General features: G+C 39.4%; 3 protein-coding genes across 9 annotated transcripts; 2 read left to right on the top strand and 1 right to left on the bottom strand.

Annotated features, from left to right (window-relative positions):
* Positions 1-3,558: 3,558 nt before the first annotated feature.
* Positions 3,559-7,140, top strand: LOC128600837 (cystatin-A-like). 2 transcript variants are annotated; one of them, XM_053613549.1, is made up of 4 exons: positions 3,559-3,753; positions 4,145-4,256; positions 4,667-4,768; positions 6,872-7,140. In XM_053613549.1, exons 2-4 carry the CDS (start codon positions 4,182-4,184, stop codon positions 7,001-7,003), a joined length of 309 nt encoding a protein of 102 aa, XP_053469524.1. In that variant the 5' UTR covers positions 3,559-3,753; positions 4,145-4,181; the 3' UTR covers positions 7,004-7,140. The 2 variants fall into 2 exon arrangements, with proteins under 2 accessions (XP_053469524.1, XP_053469523.1); XM_053613548.1 differs by having other exon boundaries at positions 4,104-4,256.
* A 1,706-nt stretch (positions 7,141-8,846) lies between these two features.
* On the top strand, positions 8,847-21,655 carry wipf2b (WAS/WASL interacting protein family, member 2b). 6 transcript variants are annotated; one of them, XM_053613201.1, is made up of 9 exons: positions 8,849-9,326; positions 11,793-11,841; positions 12,250-12,344; positions 13,020-13,152; positions 13,227-13,367; positions 13,702-14,238; positions 14,307-14,504; positions 20,190-20,360; positions 20,470-21,655. In XM_053613201.1, the coding sequence occupies exons 1-8, from the start codon at positions 9,201-9,203 to the stop codon at positions 20,348-20,350; spliced, it is 1,440 nt and encodes a 479-aa protein (XP_053469176.1). In that variant the 5' UTR covers positions 8,849-9,200; the 3' UTR covers positions 20,351-20,360; positions 20,470-21,655. The 6 variants fall into 6 exon arrangements, with proteins under 6 accessions (XP_053469177.1, XP_053469176.1, XP_053469175.1 ...); XM_053613203.1 differs by having other exon boundaries at positions 8,852-9,326; positions 20,190-20,291; XM_053613202.1 differs by having other exon boundaries at positions 8,847-9,326; positions 14,316-14,504; positions 20,190-21,655.
* Positions 21,656-24,076: 2,421 nt separating this feature from the next.
* LOC128600784 (olfactory receptor 10K1-like) lies at positions 24,077-24,977 on the bottom strand. The gene is given in 3 exon segments (XM_053613481.1): positions 24,077-24,245; positions 24,614-24,633; positions 24,635-24,977. Coding segments are annotated over 3 exon segments (474 nt in total). The 5' UTR covers positions 24,920-24,977.
* Positions 24,978-25,372: the final 395 nt, after the last annotated feature.

Below are 25,372 nucleotides of genomic sequence, written 5' to 3'. Positions count from 1 at the left end.
TTGATTTTGTTTGTTTGTGTGTGTGTTCATTGTGTTCATGTGTATTTTTTTGGACCCAGTAAGATTATTCGGACAATGCTCCTGAAGTGCCATCCTAGAGTTTGTTTATTTGGTACAAAGTAAAGAACTGTGAGCGTCCTCTACGTGTGGTGATTCAATGATTTGGGCCAGGGGTAGTAATACATTAAACAATCCAGATTAGCGCGTTATCTTGTAAAACACTGGTGTAATTATCCCAATGTGTGCGAAATCCCCCAAAACCAACAAGCAAATGGTCATCAAGGGGAAATGATCATGATCACGTTCAGACCCTTAAAAATGAAAGTTTCAGATAAAATGAGCCGAATATATTCCAGTTAAAAGTTCTGCATCATGAACTGACTTTAATCCGGTATTTAGATTTTTCCTCTCATCAAACCTGGACATGTTACATTCATATTGCACAAAGCTATAAATATTGTTGTTTTAACTAAAATCAAAGTGGAGAGTGTGTGTAGCTTTGATCAGTGGATCTCTGAGGGGGAGAATACATGATTTCAGTTTTTACAACTTTTTAATTTGAATAAGATGAGGGCTTAATAAAAATATATATTTAAGATTTGATGAAAGTGTCACATTATTATATACATCTGAATATACAGTAATGTTTATTATTTTAGAAATGTCCACTATGTGGTTTTGTAAAAATAAGATTATTTGAATATTTTCTAATTCAACAGTTTTGTAATTGTAGTTTCACTTTTACAGAAATGAATGAAAGAATTAAACCGTGATTTTTATTTACAGAATCTTATTATAACATTAAATATTACATTATTATGTGTAAATCATGTTATAATGTGAAAGCATCAGGTTATTGAATGAAAATACGGTTTTATTAGCAGAACATTGCATTATTACATTATTACATGTCCTGGACACAGCTGAGGAATCCAGTTCTCTAGCCGGTGGTGATCAGGTGAGAGCTCCACCACTCTCTTCACCTGAGTGTCCAGAACATACAGCCCCAAGTCTGATAATACAATCACAACATCCATCATTGACCTTCTCCCAAGGTTCTCTGGTACCAAGTACATCAAGTTCAGATCCAGGAAGTCGTTCCTCCCAATCCTGCCTAACCCTAAGATTCCTCAGAAAATCATTTTATTCTGCCTTATCTTATCTTATCTTATATTATCACACTTTCCTCAGAAAATGCGTGTGTGTGTATGTGTGTGCGTGTGCGCGTGTGCGTGTGTGTAATTTCCAAAGAAATGTCATGATACTGCATCACTGTGACAGTATAAATGTTGACTTTACACTGAATCTAATACGAGTCAATCTGACTACCTGCTGAAATATTATGTAAATTGTGTAAATGATTGTGTAAATGCGTAAGTTTTCAGATTTTCAATGTGAACCTCAAAAAGCCAGCATAGATAAACTGTGCCCAAAATCCATATCTTTCGTTCAGATGGTCATCTGTAAAAAGACAAGGCAGGATTGTGTCTGTCCCTAAAACTTCTTTCCCTTCGAAGTGCCCTTCTTAATATTTTTGCTCTGCGCTACACGGGATTGTCCACAAACGGTGAAACCTTTGCTACAAACACTAAAGGGTTAAATTGTAAATAGTCTGCACTTATGTAGCACCTTTTAACCTTTAGTGGTTTTACAAAGTGCTTTACACTGTTTCTCATTCTCTCATTCACACACACACTCACACAAATGCAAGGCGCTAACCTGCCATTGGGAGCAACTTGGGTTTCAGATGACAAGAATGTAAATATAGTATAAATTACATAATAAAATATAATATAAATATAAACATATAAAAATAAATATAATCATAAAATGTAGCCAGGTTTTAAAACTGCTAGAAACCAGTCCACCTTGTTGAGACTGAAAACACAGAGTTTGCTGTGTTGCTTATGGGGCAGCTGTGGCTCAGGTGGTAGAGCGGGTTGTCCACTAATTGTAGGGTTGGCGTTTCGATTCCTGGCCCGCATGACTCCACATGCCGAAGTGTCCTTGGGCAAGACACTTAGCCCCAATTTGCTCCAGATGGCAAGTTAGCACCTTGAATGGCAGCTCTGCTGCCGTGAGTGTGTGTGTGAATGGGTGAATGAGACACAGTGTGAAGCGCTTTGTATAATATATAAGTTTGTATGCTACATAAGTGCGCCATTTACCATTTGCTCAAACTTACCTGGTTGCCACCGAAACCAGCTTCATGCCACAGGCCTCAGAGTGTCTACTTTCATATGAGCCACACTGTTGAGTCTGACATCTCAAATAAATTAAATGCTAAACATGGGCACTTCAGAACTGATGGAAATTCCATTGTTTAGCCTTTGGTAAAACAGTTAATCATATAATAATAATAATAATAATAATAATATAAAGTTTGCTCTTAGCCCTTAGTTACAGGAAACCAGTAGAGGGATCACAGCATGTGGGAGAACTTGGGGAAGTTGAAAAAAATGTCATGAAGCTGCATTCTCAATCAGTTGCAGGAGTTGGATGGCATGCAGATGAAGACCTGCCAGGATCGAGGTGCAGAAGTCCAGTTTCAAAATGACAAGGGACTGAACAAGCACCTGAGTGGCCTGTGTGGATAGAAATCGATTAATCCTGATGTTGTAAAGAAGAAATTGGAATGAATGCATGAGTTTAGAGATGAAAAGCGAGAAAGACAGTTGGTTGTCTTGGAGAAATGTCCATCGAGATCACAAGATCTCGATATGTGGGTGCATCTCTGGGGATCTACAGCAACTCAGTAGGGATTTATTTTCAGATGGTGAGCTGACATCCATGAAGACATCTGCTAGATATTCTGAGATTCATGCAGAAACATGAGTGTCTGAGGGAGGAAAGGACATGATGAGTTGAGTGTCATCAGCAAAGCAGTTCAGTTCAGTGTTATTAGTACAGCGTGTTTAACGGTGGACATTGTCCCAGAGCAGGTGTACAGAAATATATAAATTCAGAATATTGATTTTAAATATATAAATATATCCCTAATGTGCAGCCAGAGGCGGCGGTGGTGAGGAAAAACTCCCTGAGACGATATGAGGAAGAAACCTTGAGAGGAAGTGTAAGGGTGTTGTGTATAAAAAAATGAAGGAAATAAAACACAAGGGTAATAAAATAAGGAGAATGAAAATTTAGTGAGAATATAGGAAAGAACAGAGTCATGCTCTCTTCCTTATAGACAATGTCTCTTAAAAGATAATTATAGCAAGGCATAGGGCCTGACCAAAAAGAGGAAGTGCAACAAAGCACACACACCCAAGAGCATGAACTCACTCATACACAGACCCAGAGTAGTCAGAATAGCAAAGTAATGGCTAATGATAATTTTACTAAATCATACAGCACATATGCTAATAACAATGCAGAAAAAGCATTCACTTACCCATGATAAAGGAGAAAAAGCACACAAGTGATAAATGTCCTCACTCAAAACAGCTCAGACATGCCATAAAAAGCAGAAGTTGGTCTTAAAAAACAAAGCATTTAAAAGTGCAAATGCAACAGGTCTCGAGATGTCTGAGGCGAAAAATAACCCCAGATAGGACATCACCCAGACATCACATGTAATGGTATTTTGGACAAACCAGGGGTGTTTCAACAGTATAAAAAGAGAGCCCCATTTCAGGGGACTTTCAGGTCACTCTGGGACGTCCCTCTGTGTGGATCTCCTGTGGTGAGCAGCAATAAACCCTTGCTTTTCCCATTCACGGCTCTCTGTGATTTTGTCATCCTCAAACTGATGTAAGTACTTGATAACTTATGTGTTTAACTTTCTGGAAAATTAGAAACAACAGTGAGTGTGTGTGTGTGTGTGTGTGTGTGTGTGTGTGTGTGTGTGAGAGAGTAAGGGTGTGTGTGTGTGTGTGTGTGTGAGTAAGGGTGTGTGTGTGTGTGTGTCTGTGAGTGTAAGGTTGTGTGTGTGTGTGTGTGTGTGTTTGTGTGTAAGGGTGTGTGTTTGTGTGTATATCTGTGTGAGTGTAAGGGTGTGTGTGTGTGTGTGTGTGTGCGCGTTTTCTCCAACAGGAAATAGACTTCATTAAAAATTCATCATGATGCAGAGTTGTGAGAGTATAAATATGTGGACTTTACAGTGAATCTCGTACGAGTTTGGGCTGAAATATTCTCACTGCAGAACTCTTGAGAAACTCGTCTGAATCACCTGAAACATCATGTCTACTTGCATACCTGGAGGCTGGACTGAATGGAGGATAACTGATGATGATGTGAAGAAAATCTGCGAGTTGGTAAACACCTGTTTATATTAGCTGTTACCTTAATAATACTAATGGGGCGGCTGTGGATCAGGTGGTAGAGTGGGTTGTCCACTAATCGTAGGGTTGGTGGTTTGATTCTCAGCCCGGGTGACTCCACATGTCGAAGTGTCCTTGGGCAAGACACTGAACCCCACATTGCTCCCGATGGTAAGCTAGCGCCTTGCATGGCAGCTCCTGCTACCATTGGTGTGTGAGTGTGTGTTTGAATGAGACACAGTGTAAAGCGCTTTGGATAAAAGCGCTATATAAGTACGCCATTTACCATTAATAACAACAACAACACCAACATTATTATTATTATTATTATTGTTGTTGTTGTTGTTGTTATCAGCAGTGTGCTTTGTGTGATTTTAATTACATTTATTTACATTTAATTTCAGGTGAAACCTGAAGCTGAGGAGAGGGAAAAAACAAAGTTTACTGTTTACGTCCCCCTGAACTACCGCAGCCAGGTTGTAGCAGGAATAAACTACGAAATGAAGGTGTGTGTGTTTTCATTTTACTTGACCGGTGTATATGTGTTAGTCTATAACATGTGCTCTTTACTTAATATATTTTAGAGGTTAATGTTCATTAAAAGAAAAGATTTAAAAAAATAAATAATGACAATATAAAGGAAACCTGAGATTAAAGATACTATGAAACCAAAAGTTTAAATAAAATTAAATCACCATGTCAAGGATTACATGTTTTTAAATCTGTTTATGTGGATCATCCACTGTACACATCCCTGTGAATGAGATGTTATGGTGGAAACGATAACATATTAGAACAAGCACATTACAGTTTCTCAATTGCTTAAGCACAAATGTAAACATTTGCACATTTTTTATTCCTTAAATAAAATTATTCTGCCCCAACATCCCATCTTTGGTCTGGGACAGGCCAGAGACTCTCGTCAACATCACAGGCTATATCGGCCCAAGCTTCTTCCATGGCCTGGAGGAGGTGAACATGTGGATGTGAGGTTGTCGGTCATACACTTTCCAAAAAAAAAAAAAAACCCCTCCTCTATCAGGTTTAGAAAGGGAGAATATGCAGGCAGAAAGATGGTGGAAAACCTCTCAAAGCAGCTTTACAGAAATATATAAACATAGGAAACAGATTTTAAATTTGTGAGTTTATCCCTATTGAGCAATCCGGTGGCGACGGTGGTGAGGAAAAACTTCCTAAGATGATATGAGGAAGAAACCTTGAGAGGAACCAGACTCAGAAGGGAACCCGTCCTCATCTGGGTAACAACGGATAGTGTGAAAGTAAAGGAAAGTTCATTATGGTTTTAACATGAAGTCTATGTTGAACTAGTCCACTGAAGCGGTACCATCCTCAGCAATCTCCAGGCTGTAGCCTCCAGTTGATGAGAGCTCCATTCATCAGGATGGATCAGGCTGGTCTGGAGAGGTCAGAAAGGGTCAGGATCACCGGCATCTCCATAAAATCATGTGTGACTCGACAGAAGACCGGTGGCACAAGACCGTGTTGTATCAAAATTTGCCTATTACCCAAAGACAACTGATATTTAACATAGAAACAGATACTCACATACATTAACCAGTTGAAGGACGAAAGTAAGACACTGGGCCCGTGAGTGAGGAGAGGCAAAAGGTTCAAGTTTATTGTTGCGTGAGATCACACAGTTGAGACGTCCCAAGGGTGATCCCAAAAACCCAGAGCTGAAGCTCTTCTATTTATACAGTTTTCTTAGGGTCAGGATGACCCAGACACCAATATGTTTAGAGTTAGCTGTCCCGGAACACCATTACATACATCAATTGGCACTGTTGAGCGATCCTTATCAAGCAGGTGCAGTTCCGGCTCCAAAATATATTTTGTCTTGTTTCACTCTTTAAAGATAACTTGACCTTGTCTGTGTCGCTTCCTGACTGGATTTTCGTCGAGAAAGGACACTTTCAAACACACCATCTCTACATTACGAGTAAATTTTATGTTTGTTCGACATTTCTTTTTTTTTTTATGGTGCTTGCATGTACATTACCCTATAATAGTTTTTCATGAAACAGAATATGAAACAGAATAATTTCTGTTTTCTGCATACACACCAGGCCTCTGTGTGTGTATTTCTTAGTTGACCTTCTGCCTGCGTGCAGTCGTACTCCACCTACGCTCTGAGGCCTGCCGCACTAATCAAATACATGTATTGTTATCCCCCTGTGCATTGCTTATCTGTGTGTTGTGTCTTAGGTGAACATCCGTTCTCACAGTCCACCAGCCCAGTGAATTCTCAATAAGATTACATATTACTCATACTAGGTCTCCCTCGTGTTTATTTCATGTATATTTTATATACAACAACCGTTTAGTGCTTTATAGGTTAATAGTAGTATTTTATAATCAATGCGAAATTTTACTGCTGTTATGGTTGTTAAATTTTAGTTCAAAAGCCTGGTTATAGTGTTTAAGCAATCGAGAAAAACTGTAATATAAACCTGTGATGTGCAGCTTCACTACTGTCAGAGCTGCTGCTATAGAAGATTAATCAACACCTTCTGACCAATCATTGTGTTTATCTCTTCCTCTCTCTCCCTCTCTCTCCCTCTCTTTCTCTCTCTGTCTCTCTTTTTCAGGTGTTTGTGGGAAATGACTCCTGTAATGACTTGTGTCTTCTTCTGAGAGTTTTCCAGGGACTCGGTCCTGATCCTGAACTTGTGCTTCAGAAAACTACATTGGTTCCACTTCCCAGCATCATTACCCATTAAAATCCCTGAATAATGATCTGTGTGTAATGAAATGTTCTTTACCATTGCTTCATGTTTGTGGTAAAGAGACAACTTAAAGACAATAATAAATTTCTTCAAATGATCAGTACAAATGTTGGTTTGAGTGTTTCATGTTCACACTTTGTTTTCACAATATGTTGTTGATGATGACCTTTACAGCATTTGGCAGACGCCCTTATCCAGATCGATTTACATTTAGCTAATTTATACAGCTGAGCATATGAGTATTAAGGGCCTCTCTCAAAGGCCCAACAATGGTGGCTTATTGTATAAATATGTATAGACATAAGTGCAAACTCTATATACATTATATAATTCTGTTTAATTCTGAGATGCTTTTCTGCTCACCACAATTGTACAGAGTGGTTATCTGAGTTACTGTAGCCTTTCTGTCAGCTCAAACTAGTCTGGCCCGTACGAGCTCTCTCATCATCAAGGTGTGTTGATCTACAGAACTGCCCCTCACTGGATGTTTTTTATTTATTGCACCATTCTGAGTAAACTCTAGAGACTATTGTGTGTGAGAATCCCAGGAGATCGGCAGTTAGAGAAATACTCAAACCAGCTCATCTGGCTCCAACAATCACAGCACACTATAGTCCGAGGTTATTAGATCACTGCATGAATGAGTAGGTGTACAGGTGTTTCTAATAAAGTGCTCTGTGAGTGTATGTCTATGTAAGAGGCTGTGCTACACTGCTGGCAGCCAGCAGAGGGCAGCAGATGCACACAGTGAGAGCAGCATTCCAGAGAACTCAGTTGCCCAGAATCCTCCAGGCTGATTAACCTGGATTGTGTACATCTGCCAGGCAGGATATTTAAGGTCAGTCTATCGCGCTGTTCTTGGTTGCACCTTTGTAGAGGGGTGACTGGTATGGCAATGTATGGCGTGGCATTGTTTGTAATTGAGCAATGACTCAAATAAGAGGAGAAACTGGAAAGAGAAAAAGATAAAGGGGTGTAAAAAGAGAAACAAGATGGAAATGGAATGAAGGAAAAACAAACAGATAAAAATATCCCAGGTTATATATATATATATATATATATATATATATATAAATATATACAAAAACTATCAATCCTGAAGAGCTCCAAGTTTTGATGGCCTGTTTCCCTCTATACTATTTTATTTCTCCTGATTCAGTAAAGGAGAGTCTTTTGTTTGAGTCTGCGGTTGGGTCCACAATTGACTGTCAGGTTACACTTGAAGGTTTATTTCAGTTATAAAGAAACAAAAAGGTGTCTATGAAAGGACAGGACATATTTCACTGCTGAGTTTTTACTGCCAAGCAGAATCCTTCTGATGGAACCTGTGAACTTCCCAAAGCTAGCCAACTCCTTATCACCTCATTTTTCATCAATGGAGGCACATTTTAGATTGCGGATTTGGGTAGCAGGTGTTAATAAAGGTGAAACTGGTACTATGTCATTCACCCCTATGAACACCACCATAGACTTGTTCATATGGGAGGTAGAATATATATTCTTACAACTGACCTGCTCTCCCACCACCACCATCCTCCACCTGTATTCCACTCTCTGGTACACACCTGTCACATCTCTCCACCAACCTCAGAGGCCATTTCATCTGCTCACAATCACTGTTTTAACATCAGTTTACTGTCTTTATAAGTAATTTTGCTCTTCTCTCAGGAAAAAGAAAAAAATAGAAAAGTTGGCCAAGTGCCACAAAGCTTTCTGTGTGTTTCCTTTATACTCAAAGCATGTGCATATCTTTGATATTTATGTGTGGAATATATAACGATAGATTTTGACAGTTGAATGGACTATTGTGCATGAGGTGATTTGGAGAGTACGACTCTGAGAAGCAATGCATTTAGTTTTGATCAGCGAGACATATGCATTTGGTAATTGTGCAAATTGTAGACTGTTGTGCTTATTTCTTAGCATAGATGTGCTAAAACTTGTGAAATTTGCTTATAGGAATAAGAAATTAAAATCTGTTGTGAACAAGTGACCATCAGTGTAGAGGTTTAAACAAGTGAAGATGTCAACACGCATGTAACACCCGTCCCATTCACAAAGCGCCAGATTTCTCGGGATAAAATTACATCATGAGGAAACAGTTATTGGTTAATTCAAGATGAGGAGAAAACAGAAAAAATGAATAATTCATGGCCGCTTAGGCTCTTGATTTAAATCAAAGAACAATTTAATGTTTGAGGCAGTCACCTCCAGGACGCCAGGGGGTGCAAACTCACCTGCCGCTGATATGAACCGCGCATGCGCGTTTCAGTCTGCAGGAGGAGCGAGGAAAAGGCCGAACTGTTTATGTGAAACTGTGAGTTTAAACTTTTTATTGTGATTTTTATTCTTTATAAACTGTTACACTGGGAGCTGATAGCGCGCGCTGCAGATTAGTTATTAATAATTATATGAATAAAGTAAATATTGTTATGCTGTTTGTTATCGGCTGTTTAATGATGCTATTGACCTAGCTTAACATGTATTAGCCTCCTGGGCAATCGATTAATAACAACAACTATTATTATTATTATTATTATTATTATTATTATTATTATTATTAGTCCTGGATGTTTTCTGTCGCAAAGAGGGGTTTGTGAGTTGCTGGAGAAAATCACTATGAATATGCTTTTTTTTTTTTTTTTTTTTTTTTTTTTTTTTAAAAAAACACATTTATAATATTTTAGTATTGTTTACAACATTGTGTTTAAGTAAAACTCACTGAAACGGTTGTGTTACAGCTGTAATTGTTAAGAATCAGAAATGATTTAGACTAGTTTAAAAAAAATAATCGTGGCAAGTTAAAAAGCACAAATTTTAATTAATACTTTATTAAATAAAACGTATAACACAGCCAGAGTAAACACTTTAATTATAGTAACTTATTCATGAGCTTATTCATGCATGTTAATATCAGAAGTAATGTATTTGTTTTTAATCATTTGAGTGTGTGAGTAAATATTAGATACTGAAACTGTGAGTATCCCCTGATTCTCAAACCCATCTGATCTTTTTTTTTTCACTCTTTAAAGACTAAATAAGATTTAAATGCTTTTTAATGGAAACATTTCATGTAAAAGATACAAAGAAAAATGTGTAGCTAAAAAAGTGACGTAGAAATCAGCAGCTTTTTAACGTTTTGTTAAACTAAAAAATAGAAATACACAAATCTCTTACATGGCAAAAAATAATTTCATATAATAAACTATAAAATACAATACATAATAAAATCAATAACAAAAAGGCAATGTTATGTTACAGGATTAGAGCAGCTCAGTGCTGTCTGTGGTAAATACTGTATGACCACAAGTATGTGGACACCTGACCGTCATACCTGTTGATTTGTCTGTGTATGCTGTAGCATATTATTTATTTATTTATTTATTTATTTATTTATTTTGGTAATTCTATAAAGCTTGAAAGTATCTTGATAACTTGATCAGTGTAGATTAATATCTTTCCCTGATACCCACGATCTCTCAGTCAGGACAGTACTGTATCTATCAGCCACAGATTTAAGGTAGACTTTAAATGACCAAGAAAACCTTTTTGTTTACTTTTTAATAATATTCAGTCATTTATCTTATTACTCAAAGCTGAATAAACACTTCCTACCATGAAATGTGTGTTGAGGAGCAACAGATGAATAACTTTACCAGGAGAGGATTGAAGAGTCCCAGTGAAGAAGGTTAAGATTAAAATGTAAATGTAATGAGAGAGAGACTTTCTCAGTCTCACCTGCTGGAAAGCTTTTTGTCTCTTTTTTTTAATGCTGCTGCTGTTGTCGTCGTCCTTCAGTTTTACTCAGAACCTGAATTCCTCCAATTAGTCCCCTATTAAAATAACTTGAGAAACAAAGTTCCAACAACAAACTTGACAATTTGTCTAAGAACTAAGAGGAACCCAAACACTGTTCCAGCACGACACACCGTGCACAAAGTGAGCTCCATGAAGTCGTGGTGTGTGAAGGTTGGAAGAAGGTAGAAGATCTTGAGTGTCCTGCACAGAACCCTGACCTCAACCCCACAGAAGACCTTTGGGATGAACTGGAGTCTCCTCACATCATCAGCACCTGACCTCAACCTCACTAATGCTCTTGTAGCTGAATGATCACTAATCCCCACAGCCACGCCCCCAAATCTAGTGGAAAGCCTTCCCAGAAGAGCGGAGCACATTATAACAATAAAGGGGAATAAATCTGTAATGAGATGTTCAACAAAGAAGGATATATGGGTGTGATGGTCAGGGGTGCACATACTTTTGGCCTATTTAGTGTATGAGGGATACACTGATCTGAAACCAGCCTCAAACACTGGATCAGCGTCCAACACATTTTCCAGTCCAATACTGATTCTCTCTAATTTAGTCATGGCCAGTTTCCACCCATCAGGCAGCTCTCCCTCATCACATGACCGATATTAACCAATCAGGGTGAAGGCTAAGGTGTGCTTCCTCCTAGACGTGCGAAGCTGATTGGATCTTTTCGAACTGTCAGGGGGTGGTGTAACACACACGAAGGAAAGCGTTGTTCCCCCAATTCTGCCTGCATGAACTCACGGATGCCTATGATTGGCTGTAGATGCAGGAGAGACCGTAAACTCCTCCCACCTTGAGAGCACACCCAGTTTTGCTCTATTGGACTCCTGGCTAAGGAGATTTCTGTGGCACCATCGGGATTCGAACTTGTGGTCTCAGGATGGTGGATTTTTAAGTGATTCTGTAGTACCATAAACATAAATAAACCAACTCATAACAGTATATTATTTTTATATAATCCTTTTAGAATTCGTTTGTCCCGTATCCACATGTGACATCTGCGGCTGCTTATAACGGTGAGAAGGAGAGTGCTGATCAATACCAAAACAAAAATATATTTAATCACTTTTTGTGTCATCTTTAGATAAAAATGTGTACAGTGTGTGTAATGTTAGCCAAGTCCAATATACTGATGGATTCAGTCCAGAGCGTGGGATGTGAGGAAGGGGGCAGGGCTCCCAGGTAGTGTCAGATAGTATCTGAGAGTTCAGAATACCTATGCAGGTGATTCCATACTCACATGTTGACTGGCTGTTCTGTTTTATTGGAGAGAGAATACTGCTCTGGAATATTTTTGAGTGAAACTCTGGACCTGCATTAGTCGCTCTTATGTTTAATAATATGAAGATTCTCCACAGGAGGATGCTGTCATCACAATCACATCACTACCTCTGTATGTGTGTGTGTCTGGATTTTATTTCCAGATGCGCTCTTCTGTGAATATCTGAGTGTCTCTCACACTCGCACACGCTGCAGGATGCCGATCCCTCCCCCACCTCCGCCCCCCACCTTCAGCCAGGTGAGCATGTGCATAACTAGAAAATTAGCAGCTAGTACATTAGTAATGTAGGTTAGCTCCACATGCTGTGAGGTTGCACTATGTTCAGTGGTTCATTTTTACCTCTCAACAACTTCTGACAAACACCAACGAGGGTCTCGGATTCTAACCTGTCAGCGGGCACCTTTTTATCATCACAGCACAGGTTTATGAATATTTATCAACATAATGCTATGAACATATCCACACACACACAAGTAACAACACTTTTTCTTTTTTTTTTTATATAAAGGGAAGATAAATTTAATTGGCTTCATCTAAAGCAGAAATAAAAATGTACGTCTAAATCTAAGTGATTTGCTTACATTGGTAAATGACTCCTTGTGTGATTCACTTACCGAGTGTGACCGACTCTTGTAGACATGTGCTTACATTTGTATATGACTGAAAATATCCATCCATCCATCCATCCGAGTCGAGTCCACTTACATTTGTTATTGACACACAATGGGAGCTTCAGTCTGACTGGAACAGTCCCCCAAACTCCTTTTGGTTTTTTGTGGTTTTATTCTTAGAGTTTTCTATAATCTGTTTGAAGAAACATGTAGGTAAGGGATCTAGTACACAAGTTCATGATATTTCTTAATCTTTTATTCACCTCTTTGTTTTTTTAACCTGTGTGTATTTATTTATAAGGCGAATACAACTCCGCCTAAATTGTCTCAGGATGAGGCGAAAGGCAGAGGAGAGCTACTCTCCGATATCTGTAAGGGGACCAAACTGAAGAAAGTGGGCGTGATTAATGACCGCAGCGCTCCCATGATCGAGAGTAAGAGAGTGAGCGTGTTTAATGAGTTCAATAACACATGAACACAGAATGATCACTCTTATATTCTCTCATAGAACCCAAAGGGGTCGGAGCTTGCAGTGGAAGTGGACCCAATGCTGGGGGTGGGGCTAATGGTGGAGGTGTGTCCACAGGAGTGCAGCAGCCAATGGGAGGCTTGTTTCAAGGTGGAGTGCCTAAACTGCGACCTGTGGGAGGTACAAGAAAAATGCAGACAGTTCTTTATTAAAGAGTTTATTTATTAATGTTTATTACAGTGTTAGATTTGTTTATGTATTTGTTCAGAGTAATTTATTTTGTCACTGCTATTTATCTCTGTTTTACATTCTGTAACGTTCAAACTGATATCTTGAACAGCTTCCTATTCACTATATATGCTCACTACATGCAAGAACGTAGTGCTGCACTGGACTCTACACCATGCACTACATGACATCAGTCACACAGAAAATTGCTGCTTTATTACATTTGGTCGTGTGTGTGTGTGTGTGTGTGTGTGTGTGTGTGTGTGTGTGTGTGTGTGTGTGTTAGATGGTTCCGTGGGCAGATCTTCACTCCAGCCCCCGTCGTCTCGCTCCGTGGCGCCCCGCCCTCCTGGTTGCCCAGACGACAGTGAGAGCCCAGCCCACCAGCCATCTCCCCCTCCCCCTCCTCCTGCAAGTCGGCGTGGCAATGCTCCGCCCACTCCTTCTCAGAAATGTGCCACACCTACTTATAACCGTGACAAGCCCCTCCCACCCACACCAGCTCCGCCTCCACCTCCGGTGAAACCGCCTCCTTCTCCGGCCAGCAGTCGCTCTTCCTCATCTTCGTCCACTTTAGCTCCTCCCCCTCCCCCACCCCCATATCGCCAGCAGCTGTCTGTGTCTAATGGATCGTCCAGTCCGGTGAACGAACTTGCCCCTGAACTGCCACAGAGGCACAACTCGTTAAGCAAGAAACCCACAGCAGGAGGCCACGCCCCCACACGAGCTCACGCCCCGCCCCCTCCACCACCAAGCCCCTGCCCCTCCCCAGCCACCGCCCGTCCTCCTCCTCCAGTACGAGACCCCCCCGGTCGTGGAGCAGGTGAGCCTGTTTGTTTTGTTTGTTTGTTTCTTTGTTTATTTTATTAATGCTGATTAAACTTGTTGTAGCTCCTCCAGTACCTGCACAGATGCCGCGGAACACTCGTGAACCTCCGCCCCCTCCACCATATCGGACACACTCTGACGCCCCCAGTAGGGGTAAACCCCCACCTCCCCCCTCAAGATCTCCTGCTGCAGCTCCGCCCCCTCCACCCCCTACTCGCAACGGCCACGCCCACAACAGCCACAATTCCCGCTCCTTTGCAGGTGAGTGTCCGGCGCGTAACTGTTCTCTAATTACCTGACAGCAGTCATGATGATAAGTGTACCGAGGTTACATTTCGGCAGCCGCTCCTGAATCATGTGACATCAAGGTTTTACATGTACATTTACATTTAGTCATTTAGCAGACGCTTTTATCCAAAGCAACTTACAAATGAGAAAATACAAGCAAAGCGATATATCAAGCAGAGAACAAAACGAGTAGTGCTACCATACAAGATCCGTTAATTGAGTTCCAGAAGAAGCAAAGTGCGCAGAGTAAAGGTGTGAAGTGCAAATTTTTTATTTATTGTTTTTTTTTTTTTATTGTATTTTTTTATTATGAATTGGTTAGGTGTTCACAGAAGAGGTGGGTCCTTTAGCTGTTTTTTGAAGATGGTGAGAGATTCTGTGGTCCAGATTCTTGAAAGGGACCTTGAGCCACCCTGAGTAGGAACTGCTAAGCGTCGGTCGCTAATCGATCGCAGATTGTGTGAGGGAACATAAGCCTTCAGGAGAGAGTTGAGGTAGGAGGGTGCTGTTCCAGACAAGGTCTTGTAGGTGAGCATCAAGGCCTTGAACTTGATGCGGGCAGCTACAGGAAGCCAGTGGAGGGAGATGAAGAGGGGTGTGACATGGGTTCTCTTGGGCTGGTTGAAGACGAGGCGTGCTGCAGCATTCTGAATCATCTGAAGGGGTTTGATGGAGCTGGCCGGGAGGCCCGAGAGTAGTGAGTTACAGTAGTCCAGTTTTAAGATAACAAGAGCCTGGACTAGTATCTGTGTAGCCTGTTCGGTGAGGTAGGGTCTGATTTTCTTGATGTTGTACAGGATGAACCTACAGGACTGTGCAGTTGTTGAGATGTGGTCTGTAAAGGTCAAGCTGTCCTCAAGAGTCACCTCAAGAGTCCTGGATGGCTTGAGTGTGGTTCAGCTGAGCTGTACAGTGAGGTTGTGGTTGATTGAGGAATAGGCTGGGATGACGAGAAGCTCAGATTTTGCCAGGTTGAGCTTAAGGTGGTGTTCCCTCATCCAGACCGAGATGTCCGACAGGCAATCAGAGATCCGTGCAGAGACGGTTGGATCGTCAGGCTGGCAGGACAAATAGAGCTGGGTGTCATCAGCATAGCAATGATATGGGAATCCATGAGACTAATCACCTGCCCTAGAGATGTAGTGTAGATAGAAAAGAGGAGTGGACCCAGAACTGACCCCTGTGGAACACCAGTAGTGAGTTGCTGAGTTTCAGAAATACCTCCCCTCCATGATACCTTGAAGGCTCTGTCAGAGAGATAGGATTCCACCCAGCGAAGAACCGTTCCAGTGATGCCCAGGTTGGAGAGAGTTGACAGGAGGATCTGAGTAGGATGAGGATAGATGATCTAGAGGTTGCTCTTGCCCGTCTGTTGGGACGTGAGGTATGGGAGAAGTTGAAGTGGGAGGCTAGGGCAGCAGGTGTGGCAGTGTTCTCAGCATGGATCCAGGTCTCAGTCAGAGCCAGCACACTGAGGTTGGAGTGGGTTGCAAAGGCAGGAATGAAATCTGCCTTGTTGACAGCAGATTGGCAGTTCCAAAGTCCTATAGAGAATGAGAGGGAATCTGCAGAGGCCACATTCACAATGCATAGGTTGTCCAAGTTGCGTACTTTTCTGTCAGTATGCCTCAGTCTGCGCCTGTGGCAAATAACAGTGATAAGCTGATGACACATGTTAGTGTTAGTACCTGTGTAAACAAGTAAACAGCAAGAGGAATAAAGGGAGAAAAAAGTATTCTTAGCAGCACGTGTGGTGTCTTATCGGTGGACTCGCGCAGGTAGATTCGCAGGTCTTTACACGAGCTCGGTCTTTACACGAGCTCGGTCTTTACACGAGCTCGGTCTTTACACGAGCTCGGTCTTTACACGAGCTCGGTCTTTACACGAGCTCGGTCTTCACACGACAAGGGCTGACGCTTCCGCCTCAGTGTTTCTCAATTATTAAATACTGTGGTGTTTCACAGCTGAGCACGCCTCTTTAATTAGCAAAGGAAAGAGTAGTCGCGTGAACGAGCGACTCCCGACCGAAACCGAATATGAATACCAGAATTAGCTTTAATCTAGCAACGTGTATACAGCTCGTACCAACAAGGAAGCGCAGTTACAGCTTCTATCTGACAATCGGTGCTAAAACTAGTTTCAACTAAAAAATCCAGAAAGAAACACTTACCAGTTACTGCTCGCCTGGGTCAATAATTGTTTTAGTTACACAGTATAATAATTAGCCCAATTCTAGCAATATTGGTTAGCTTACCAGGCAGCTCGATCACATGGTTACACACACTTATCATTACAATGATAATATATAGTGTTTATAATTTTGTTGTTTCGTCTCAAGGGATTAGACTGAGAGAACACAGTATATCCACACAGGGGCGCTTTCAGTTTTGGAAATACAGCTTTGAATCTGGTATTAAGACTTTATAACTGGTCTGGACTTATTATCTATAGGTCTGTAAAATTGACTTGGCCTTCCATTTCTTTCCCCTGATGAAGTTCTTTAATGTGTTGGCAGTGTAATGAAGCATATTAATTTTTGATCTCCAATCCAAATGTCTTCAGTGTATAGCAGTACACTGCTAATAGAATTGGCCGTGCTGTTCCAATACTTTTGGAGAGGACCGTGTATGTATACTGTACAATTTATCAAATTATTGATTTCATTTCGTAGATTCAGTAGATTTCTCACTGACAGGAATCCATAAAATAATAACCTTTCTGTCATCTGGAATCTAGTACTATTTTGAAGAAGTAATATGATGAAAAATACACTGAAAAGGATTCATATCACTCCCTCAACTTTAAGAAGAAAACATGATTCAGTGAACCATTAGGATAGGCACATTCTCTAAGTACATTACTTTCAGTAATACTAATTATACTTATACTAACTAATTCATATTACACTCATATGGTTAGAGTGGAACACCACCATCACGCATCTGTCTATTATAATGCTTCGTAGGTACAGTGCTCTGAAAAAGTATTCTATTTCTACTGTATTTGTATATCTCTCATACTAAATAGTTTTAGATTTTCAAATAAAATACAACATAAAACCAAGGCAACCCGAGTAAACAAACAATAGTTTTATCTACTTTAAAACAAAGTTATCCAAAACCTATCACCCATGTGAAAAACTAATTGCCCCCTTAAACTTAAAATTTGTTTGTGCTACATTTAGCAGCAACAACTGCAACCAAACACTTCCGATAACTGGAGATCAGTCTCTCACGTACTTCTAGGACTAGGACTTACTCCTACACTTTGGATCATTTGTCTCGCTGCATAATCCAGTCGCGCTCAAGTTTCAGTTTACGGACTGAAGACCGGACATTCTCCTTTAGGATTTTCTGGTAGAGAGCAGAATGTTTCCCTCAATTACTGCAAGTTGCCCAGACCCTGAAGCAGCAAAGCATCCCCACACCATCTCACTGCCTGCACCATGCTTGACTGTAGGTATGATGTTTTTTGTGGAATTCGGTGTTTGGTTTACGCCAGATGTAACAGGACTCCTGTCTTCCAAACAGTTCCACTTTCCACTCACTAGTCCACAGAACATTCTCCCAAAAGGTTTGAGGATCACCAAGGTGTGTTTTGGTGAAATTCAGTCGAGTCTTAATGTTCATCTGGGTTAGCAGTGGTTTTCACCTCACCTCTCTTCCATGGAGCTATTTTTGCCCCGTGTCTTTCTGATAGTGGAGTCATGAACAGTGACTTTTATTGATGCAGGAGAGGCCTGTTGGACCTTTTGATGTTCTCCTTGGCTCTTTTGTGACTTCCTGGATGGGTCGTCGCTGTGCCCTTGGATGAATTTTGGAAGGTCGGACACTTCTGGGAAGGTTTACTATTGTGCTGAGTTTTTCCATTTGGAGATAACGACTCTCGCTGTGGTTCTTTGGAGTCCCAGAAGCCTTTGAAATGGCTTTGTAACCCTTCCCAGACTGATGTATTTCAATCTCCTTCTTCATCATCATTTCTGGAATCTCTTTCAGCTTTGGCACAGTGTGTTACTGGGTAAGATCTTTTAACCAACTCCATGCTGCTGAAAAAGTTCTATTTAAGTGTAGATGTGATTGAACAGGGTTTGCAGTAATCAGGCCTGGTTGTGTCTCGTCCAGCTGAACCCCATTATCAATGCACTTTCATAGATTTGGGGAATTAGTAACTACAGCGGACAAATACATTTTCACACTGGCCCAGTTGGTATTGGGTAACTTTTTTACATCAATAAATAGCATTACCATTTAAAAACTGTATTGTGTTTACTCAGGTCTTTGTTTTATCTTGGATTTAGTTTTAATTTCTGAAACAATTTAGTATGAGATATACACAAACGCAGAAGAGATCCAGATGGGAGCAAATAGTTTTTCACAGCACTGTATGATAGTATAAGCACATTTAATGTGTCAGTGTCTGGGTACTATGCATATTTATAAAGGATTCTTGCTTGAAGTTGAAGCATTACAGTATTTCTAAAAGTAAAACATGATAAACACATCTCCATTATATACTCACAATCTCAGACGTTACCAAAGACCTTAGTTAGTAAAGTAGTACTGCAGGCTGCCTGGACCACACACACCCTTTACAATGAAAACCCCATCTCTTTATACCATTACTTCAACTTATGTCCGTATTCTGCACGACTGTACAAACCACTTCAAATAAGAAAATGTCCGAGACCACATTCCCATATTTGAAAGTGTTCATTGGCTGCTGAGTCACAGGGAAACTCCTCCTACTCATCCATACAGCAAGCTTTATGCTCATGTCCTCCTTTTTTTCCCTCTTTCTTCAAGTATAGATCAGAAATTGTGTTCCGTGATCGTGTCCCTTGTTTCTCCGTTTTTATAGCTCAGGAACCAGCTATGAGGTGTAGAGGTCAGAGACGACTGCACAGGAATCAGTATGATGATGGCAGGAGGAATAGTTTCACAAAGTCCTTTTTCTTGATCACAACATGTCTCTTTGTTCTGAAAACTTCAGGCAGTGCAACCTGCACATCTGAGGGAGGGACATGATGACATATAGCCTGAGGGGTATCAGTAGTAAAAGACCGTGATGTTGACCATTCTTGGCCCGAATCCACAACAGGAGGAATGGGTGAAGCTTGTCAAAGGCTACTTGAGTTTGATTCATGCTCGAGCAATTAAAAGGCAATGCCTATAAATATTAACAAAGTGTATATAAACTTCTGACCCACTGAAAAACTGAGATATAAGCTTAAATAAACCCGTTTCTTAGCTATTTTCATAAAACATCTCCTATGGAAATAGAATAAATTACAATAGGTGTGTGTAAACATTTGGCCTCGACTATAGGTAGCTGTTTAGCTTAGAAATGTTATAATTTATAATTGCAACTAGACTTGTATGCTGAATTACGTGCTTCATCAAGATGGAGAAATAATAATAATAATAATAATAAAAAGGTTTAGAGGTGATGTCACATGATCATGTTTGTGATTGGCTGATTGATCTTAAGCTCCACCCCTGCTGATTCATAGATGCAGCTGATGGAGTCAATATTAGAACTTATTTATTTATTTTTTTTTATTAATGAACAAAACTCCAAAACGTGATGAATCTATATTGTCTTTTATGTAGTTTATTTAGACCTTTTTTTTTTTTTTAATGATTTTTGATTTTCCTCCAGATGATTTTGAATCAAAGTACTCTTTCCACCCGCTGGACGATTTCCCACCACCAGATGAGTACAGACACTTCACTAAGATTTACCCCAGTAAAGCCACCAGAGGTGAGAAAACGTCTCAGTTTGACCAGGGGAAGGACTTTCTCAGGCCAGCATGCGTCTGAATTTATTTGGGTTTGTTTTGGTGTGATGTATTAATTATATTTTGGTCAGACATTCAAGGTATTTAAAAGCTTTGAACTTGATTTAAAAAATAAATAAATGCTGTGTGTGTGTCTTGCAGTAATGAGAGGAGCTCCTCCACTTCCTCCTGTGGGCCGGTGAACACTGTGAGCAGTCACACGCATACACACACGAGGTACACAAATCCTGCACCTTATTTGCCACGTCGCGCTGAGCTGCATTCCCCATCGTGTGACTCCATCTGTCCATTTGAGAGCGACCCAACTCCGAGTGATTGTCTTCTTCACCCACAGGGAACATCTTTTATTTTCATGTAGAGATGATGAACACGTTAAACTGTAATGCCATGTTTTCATCAAATCTCCAGAGTAGTATGAAAGATTAAATTTGTAACGCACAATTATTAGTCAGCCTTGTCCTCTAAACGACAGTATACTGTGTATGTGTGTAATTGTTATTTTTATATATATATATATATATATATATATATATATACACACACACACACACACATAATGTATGTATGTATGTATGTATGTTTCTGTTAACTGGTAAAAACTCTGCTGCATGACCGGCAAATTAAGATACTGCTGGACACAGTGTCTATACATTTCAAAACAGTGCAACATTATAGGAATTAAAATGGGATTCATGTAGTTTGCTAAATGGTCCCCAACTCTCATTAACATCTGTTTTTATTTGAGACGATGATACAGCTAGGAAAGTACACATCTTGGCTGAATAACGCTCACACCAGTGGTAATCTGGGTTTGTATGATGGACGGACTCTCAGGGTGCTCCTGTAGGTGGAACTTTCTGCAGACATGCACCGAAAATCCAGAAACCTTACTCAAGTCCAGAATTAAAATGTCCTCTTACTTGTGGTTGTGTTTCAGTGTGGTGTTTATCTCTGTAATCTCAGCACTGGAGTTTAAAAGTATTAGATTTTTGAGATGTGATCATGTATGTCCTGTCAGTCTGCGCTCTGAGAGTGATGTTACACTACATTAAATTCAACAAGAAATGGAACTGAATTACTTGTTTATTTGTTTGTTTATGTAGTTTTTTTTTTTTAGTTCAGTCACTCGGCCACTGACTTGCATCTACGGTATAATATCTCTCACGAATGAACATGATTTTATTTAATTTCTTTTCAGTTCAGGTGCATTTATTAACATTATAAACTTTATTTGTTTTATGTTTACGGACTTTTTTTTTTTTGTATAATTGTGTCTTTTTGTATTTGTTGTCATTTATACCTGCAATTTCTCCCTGTGTTCATCCTCCATGTTACCTTTTGGAAAAGAAGTTATGAACCTTTTTTATTTATTCATTTATTTATTTATTTATTTTGCATTAACACGTTTTCACACCTGCTGAGAGAACCCACAGTTCTCCGTAGGACCGACTCGCTCCGTTAGAACACTGTATCAAACGCATGTGAAGTGTTTGGGACTGACTAGGACCAGCGCTGGGATTTTCTGCATGGTGAAGCTGCTGTGTGCATTTCACTCTAAATCTAATGTTCGACATCACTTCCTGTTTAAAGGTCTTGTAAAGTGAACAGTAAAAAAAAAAGTCAAATGTATTAATTGTGAAAATGTTGATTTTGTAAATCTGCAGTACAAATTTTTGCGTTAATAATTCTTATTCACATTTTATGCCTCAGTGCATTTACACACTTGTTACATGTCATCTACCTGGCCCCGCCCCTTTAGTTGCCTGGAGTGTCCATATGGCTCCGCTCTCTCAGACCCCTGGGGACCATCTACCTGTCCTGCCCCTTCTGTTTTGTAGATCCATCACCTGGTCCCACCTCTTCAGCGCTCTAGCCATCACTTGGCTCCACCCTCTGATTGCTCTGGAGACATTCTCCTGGTGCCTAACTACATCACCATAATATTCTTGAGCTATTCTCCTAGCCCCAGCCTCATAGCCCTGACTGACAGTTCAGTTCTCTTTACCTTCAGCCTTGATGTACCTTGTACTTTTTAATAGTGTAATAATCATCTGTGTATCTGAAGAGGTTTTCAGTGGTCAGCTTTCCAAGGAGCTAACACTAGTGCTAGTTAGCAGGTTGCACACATCTCCTGTCCGGTCGTGCCAGGTCATGCTGCATTATCAGAGTAAATATTAACGTTAATTATAATTAAAGATGGGCTGAACTCGTCTGTGAAGGAGTTCCTCAGTATCGGCTTTCTTGAAGCATGCCTAGTTTCAAGTATGACATAATTAAGTGCTTGCTGGTAAGAACATTGTGTGTTGAATATTGTGATCAGTTGTATAACTGATTATTTGCACATGACGGCACCAGATCCTCCTGGAAAAAAAGTATATTGTGTGTTTATGCATCTGGAGTTTTACATTAAATGGAGCTGAGAAATCACCTTGAACATGTCCATCCAAGTACTTTGTACATTTTAAATGATTGTTTTTCGGGGGGGGACATGAATTGTTTTGTTTCCAACTGCTGTTCACATGATGACTTCATATGCATTTCTAGTCATGAACTCATCAGCACACAGTGTACCCTTGCAGAGAAAATAGTAGTTATAGGCATTAATGTACTTTAAAGTTGTAAACATGTTGTTATAGAAAATGTGAATAAACAGCCTCTGACTCATCTGTATGTGTTAGTAAAGAAATATTCTGAATAAGGTTTCCTATATTTACTCTCCTGTCACTGCCTTTTTCAGATGGAAGGAGGGTGTGCATACTTATAAACACCACCACAATGGTTATCATTATATGGAAAAAGTCTGGATTTGTTTGTGAATTCCAAATAAACACTTTAATCTATTAACATATAGTCAGGAATGTGAAAGTGAACTTAAATGAATTTATAGGAACTGTAAAAGATATAGACACCTAAATACACTCAAGCATTAAAGAGTAAAAAGTAAATATTTACATAAACTGATGATAAAAGCTGACTACACGTTCGGTTCTGACCCTGTGTGACTCACTACTTCACCTAGTAATCAGTCATAAGGAAAATATGCTAACTCAGAGAAACCTAGAATCTGGCTTTCTGGCTAGCTAATGTTATTTAACAACCCTGTTGGAGTGAATGCTAAAGCAAACAACTAGCAAGATATTTTAACAAGCTAAAAAACAACACTTAAACTACTTTAGATTTCATGGCTTGATGTAATTGACAAAAGAAAAAAAAGACAGATTTTGTCAAAGTGAAATGGACGAGTACTTGAGTAAGAGTACAAGTGTTCAATTTAAATACTTTGGTATGGTACTTTAAGTATTATTTAAGTATTTTCCACCCCTGAAAAGTCATCTTTTCAATACATAAATCATAAACTGTCAACTGTATGCTACTCAACTTCAAATCTGTGCAGTAAAGAAGCTCAAACCACACATCAGTTAACAGTTTTTTTGAGGATCAGTAGCCTTGTCCATGTGTCTATAGTTTGGTCTTATAATGATTCTCACAGAAAAAAAAAAAAAATTGAGCTGCAAAGTGGTTCAGATGTCAGATACGTAGCAAAAATATTTATTATTTAAATTTAATAGTAATGATATGTTGTAGATATGACACATTTGACCAAATTATATGTAATATGTAATACAGTATTTACCAAAATGGTATACTGACCTTATGATATAATGGCCATTACAGTCACAATGGAAAAAAGTCATATTTAGCTCCAATTCTAAAGAGAAAGCATGTAGAGAAAGAGAAAATTCTACTTCTAAAAAGAAACTTGTGCCCATTTTTCCAATGAAATTAATCCCCTTATATTATTAAAAATCTCTTGCAGTTTTAATCCATATATTATAGGATTAATTAGAGGAGTAATAACAGAATGACTAACTGACAGGATCATGTCAATAATGTGGGGAATTTGAACTGATTCTAGTCTGTTATTTATAATTTCAAAACTTATGTTAACAGAAAAAAAAATATTAAACAAAGATGATGTGGTAAACAGGTCTGTAGAACTTTTTTTCTGAAATGTTTAGAATTCTTTATACACACAGCGAGTATACTGATGTAAAAGGAGATTATGAAGATCACTGGAGGAAATACAGTAATGCTGAACGTTATAAGACCATATAAGTTATTAACAAATGTTTCCCTGCAGTTTAATTTAACAACTGAGTAATTATCACAATATATTCTGTTCAATTTAAATTTACACAGCTGAAGTCGGGATGTTAGTATAACCGCGATTCCAACTTTACAAGGCAAAAACCATGATAACAATAAGAGATTTCTGACAGTGGACGTTTTTAGAAGAGATGCATAAAGGTAAAGGTTTACAGATGGACACATATCTGTCATAGGCCATAACAGATAACAGCATGAACTCTGATGCACCATATGTGTATATGCAAAATGCCTGAAATAAACAAGCTCCAAAAGAGATTATTTGTTTTTCAGAAAGTAAATCAATGAGCAGTTTAGGATAAAGAGCAGTCGCTCCAAAGAGAGCATTACAAAGCAAAGCAGCAGTGAAAATGTACATGGGCTCATGAAGGCATTTGTTTTTGTATATGACAGAAATTATAACTGTATTAAAGCAGATAATCATTATGTTGGTAGTGAGAGCAATTAAAAAATAAAGATATCTGTAATGCTCTAAATCCACATGTCCCTCCAGCATTAGATATGTAATGTTATCAGTATTTTCCATTAATTTCTGAAAGGTAATTCATGTGATTTTCTGGTAGTCATTCAGAGAGCAGATTGTAGACAAAGATAAACTACAGCTGTGGTGAGGACATTTATACTCTCTCTTCCAGACACATAGTCCTTAGTGATTTGCTGAGAGCAACTAGAAGAAATGTCCAGTCTGCTTCCTGACCTCCGTCATCAACTTCCGGGTTGTAGTTGTTCCTGTTACCAACTGCGTTATAGTAGCTCTATACAAATGTGACTCATAATGTTGTTTATAACGTTACTGAGAAACAGGAAGGAGCAAACTCCCCTGTCTTGAACACGTTCTTGATGATGTTACAAATGTTAATTCAATTCAGTTCAGTTT

Source organism: Ictalurus furcatus, chromosome 24 (assembly GCF_023375685.1).
Source record: "Ictalurus furcatus strain D&B chromosome 24, Billie_1.0, whole genome shotgun sequence".
Classification (NCBI taxonomy): Eukaryota; Metazoa; Chordata; class Actinopteri; order Siluriformes; family Ictaluridae; genus Ictalurus; species Ictalurus furcatus.
Note: the sequence above shows the minus strand (reverse complement) of the source record. Positions and strands in the feature narration are given on the sequence as shown.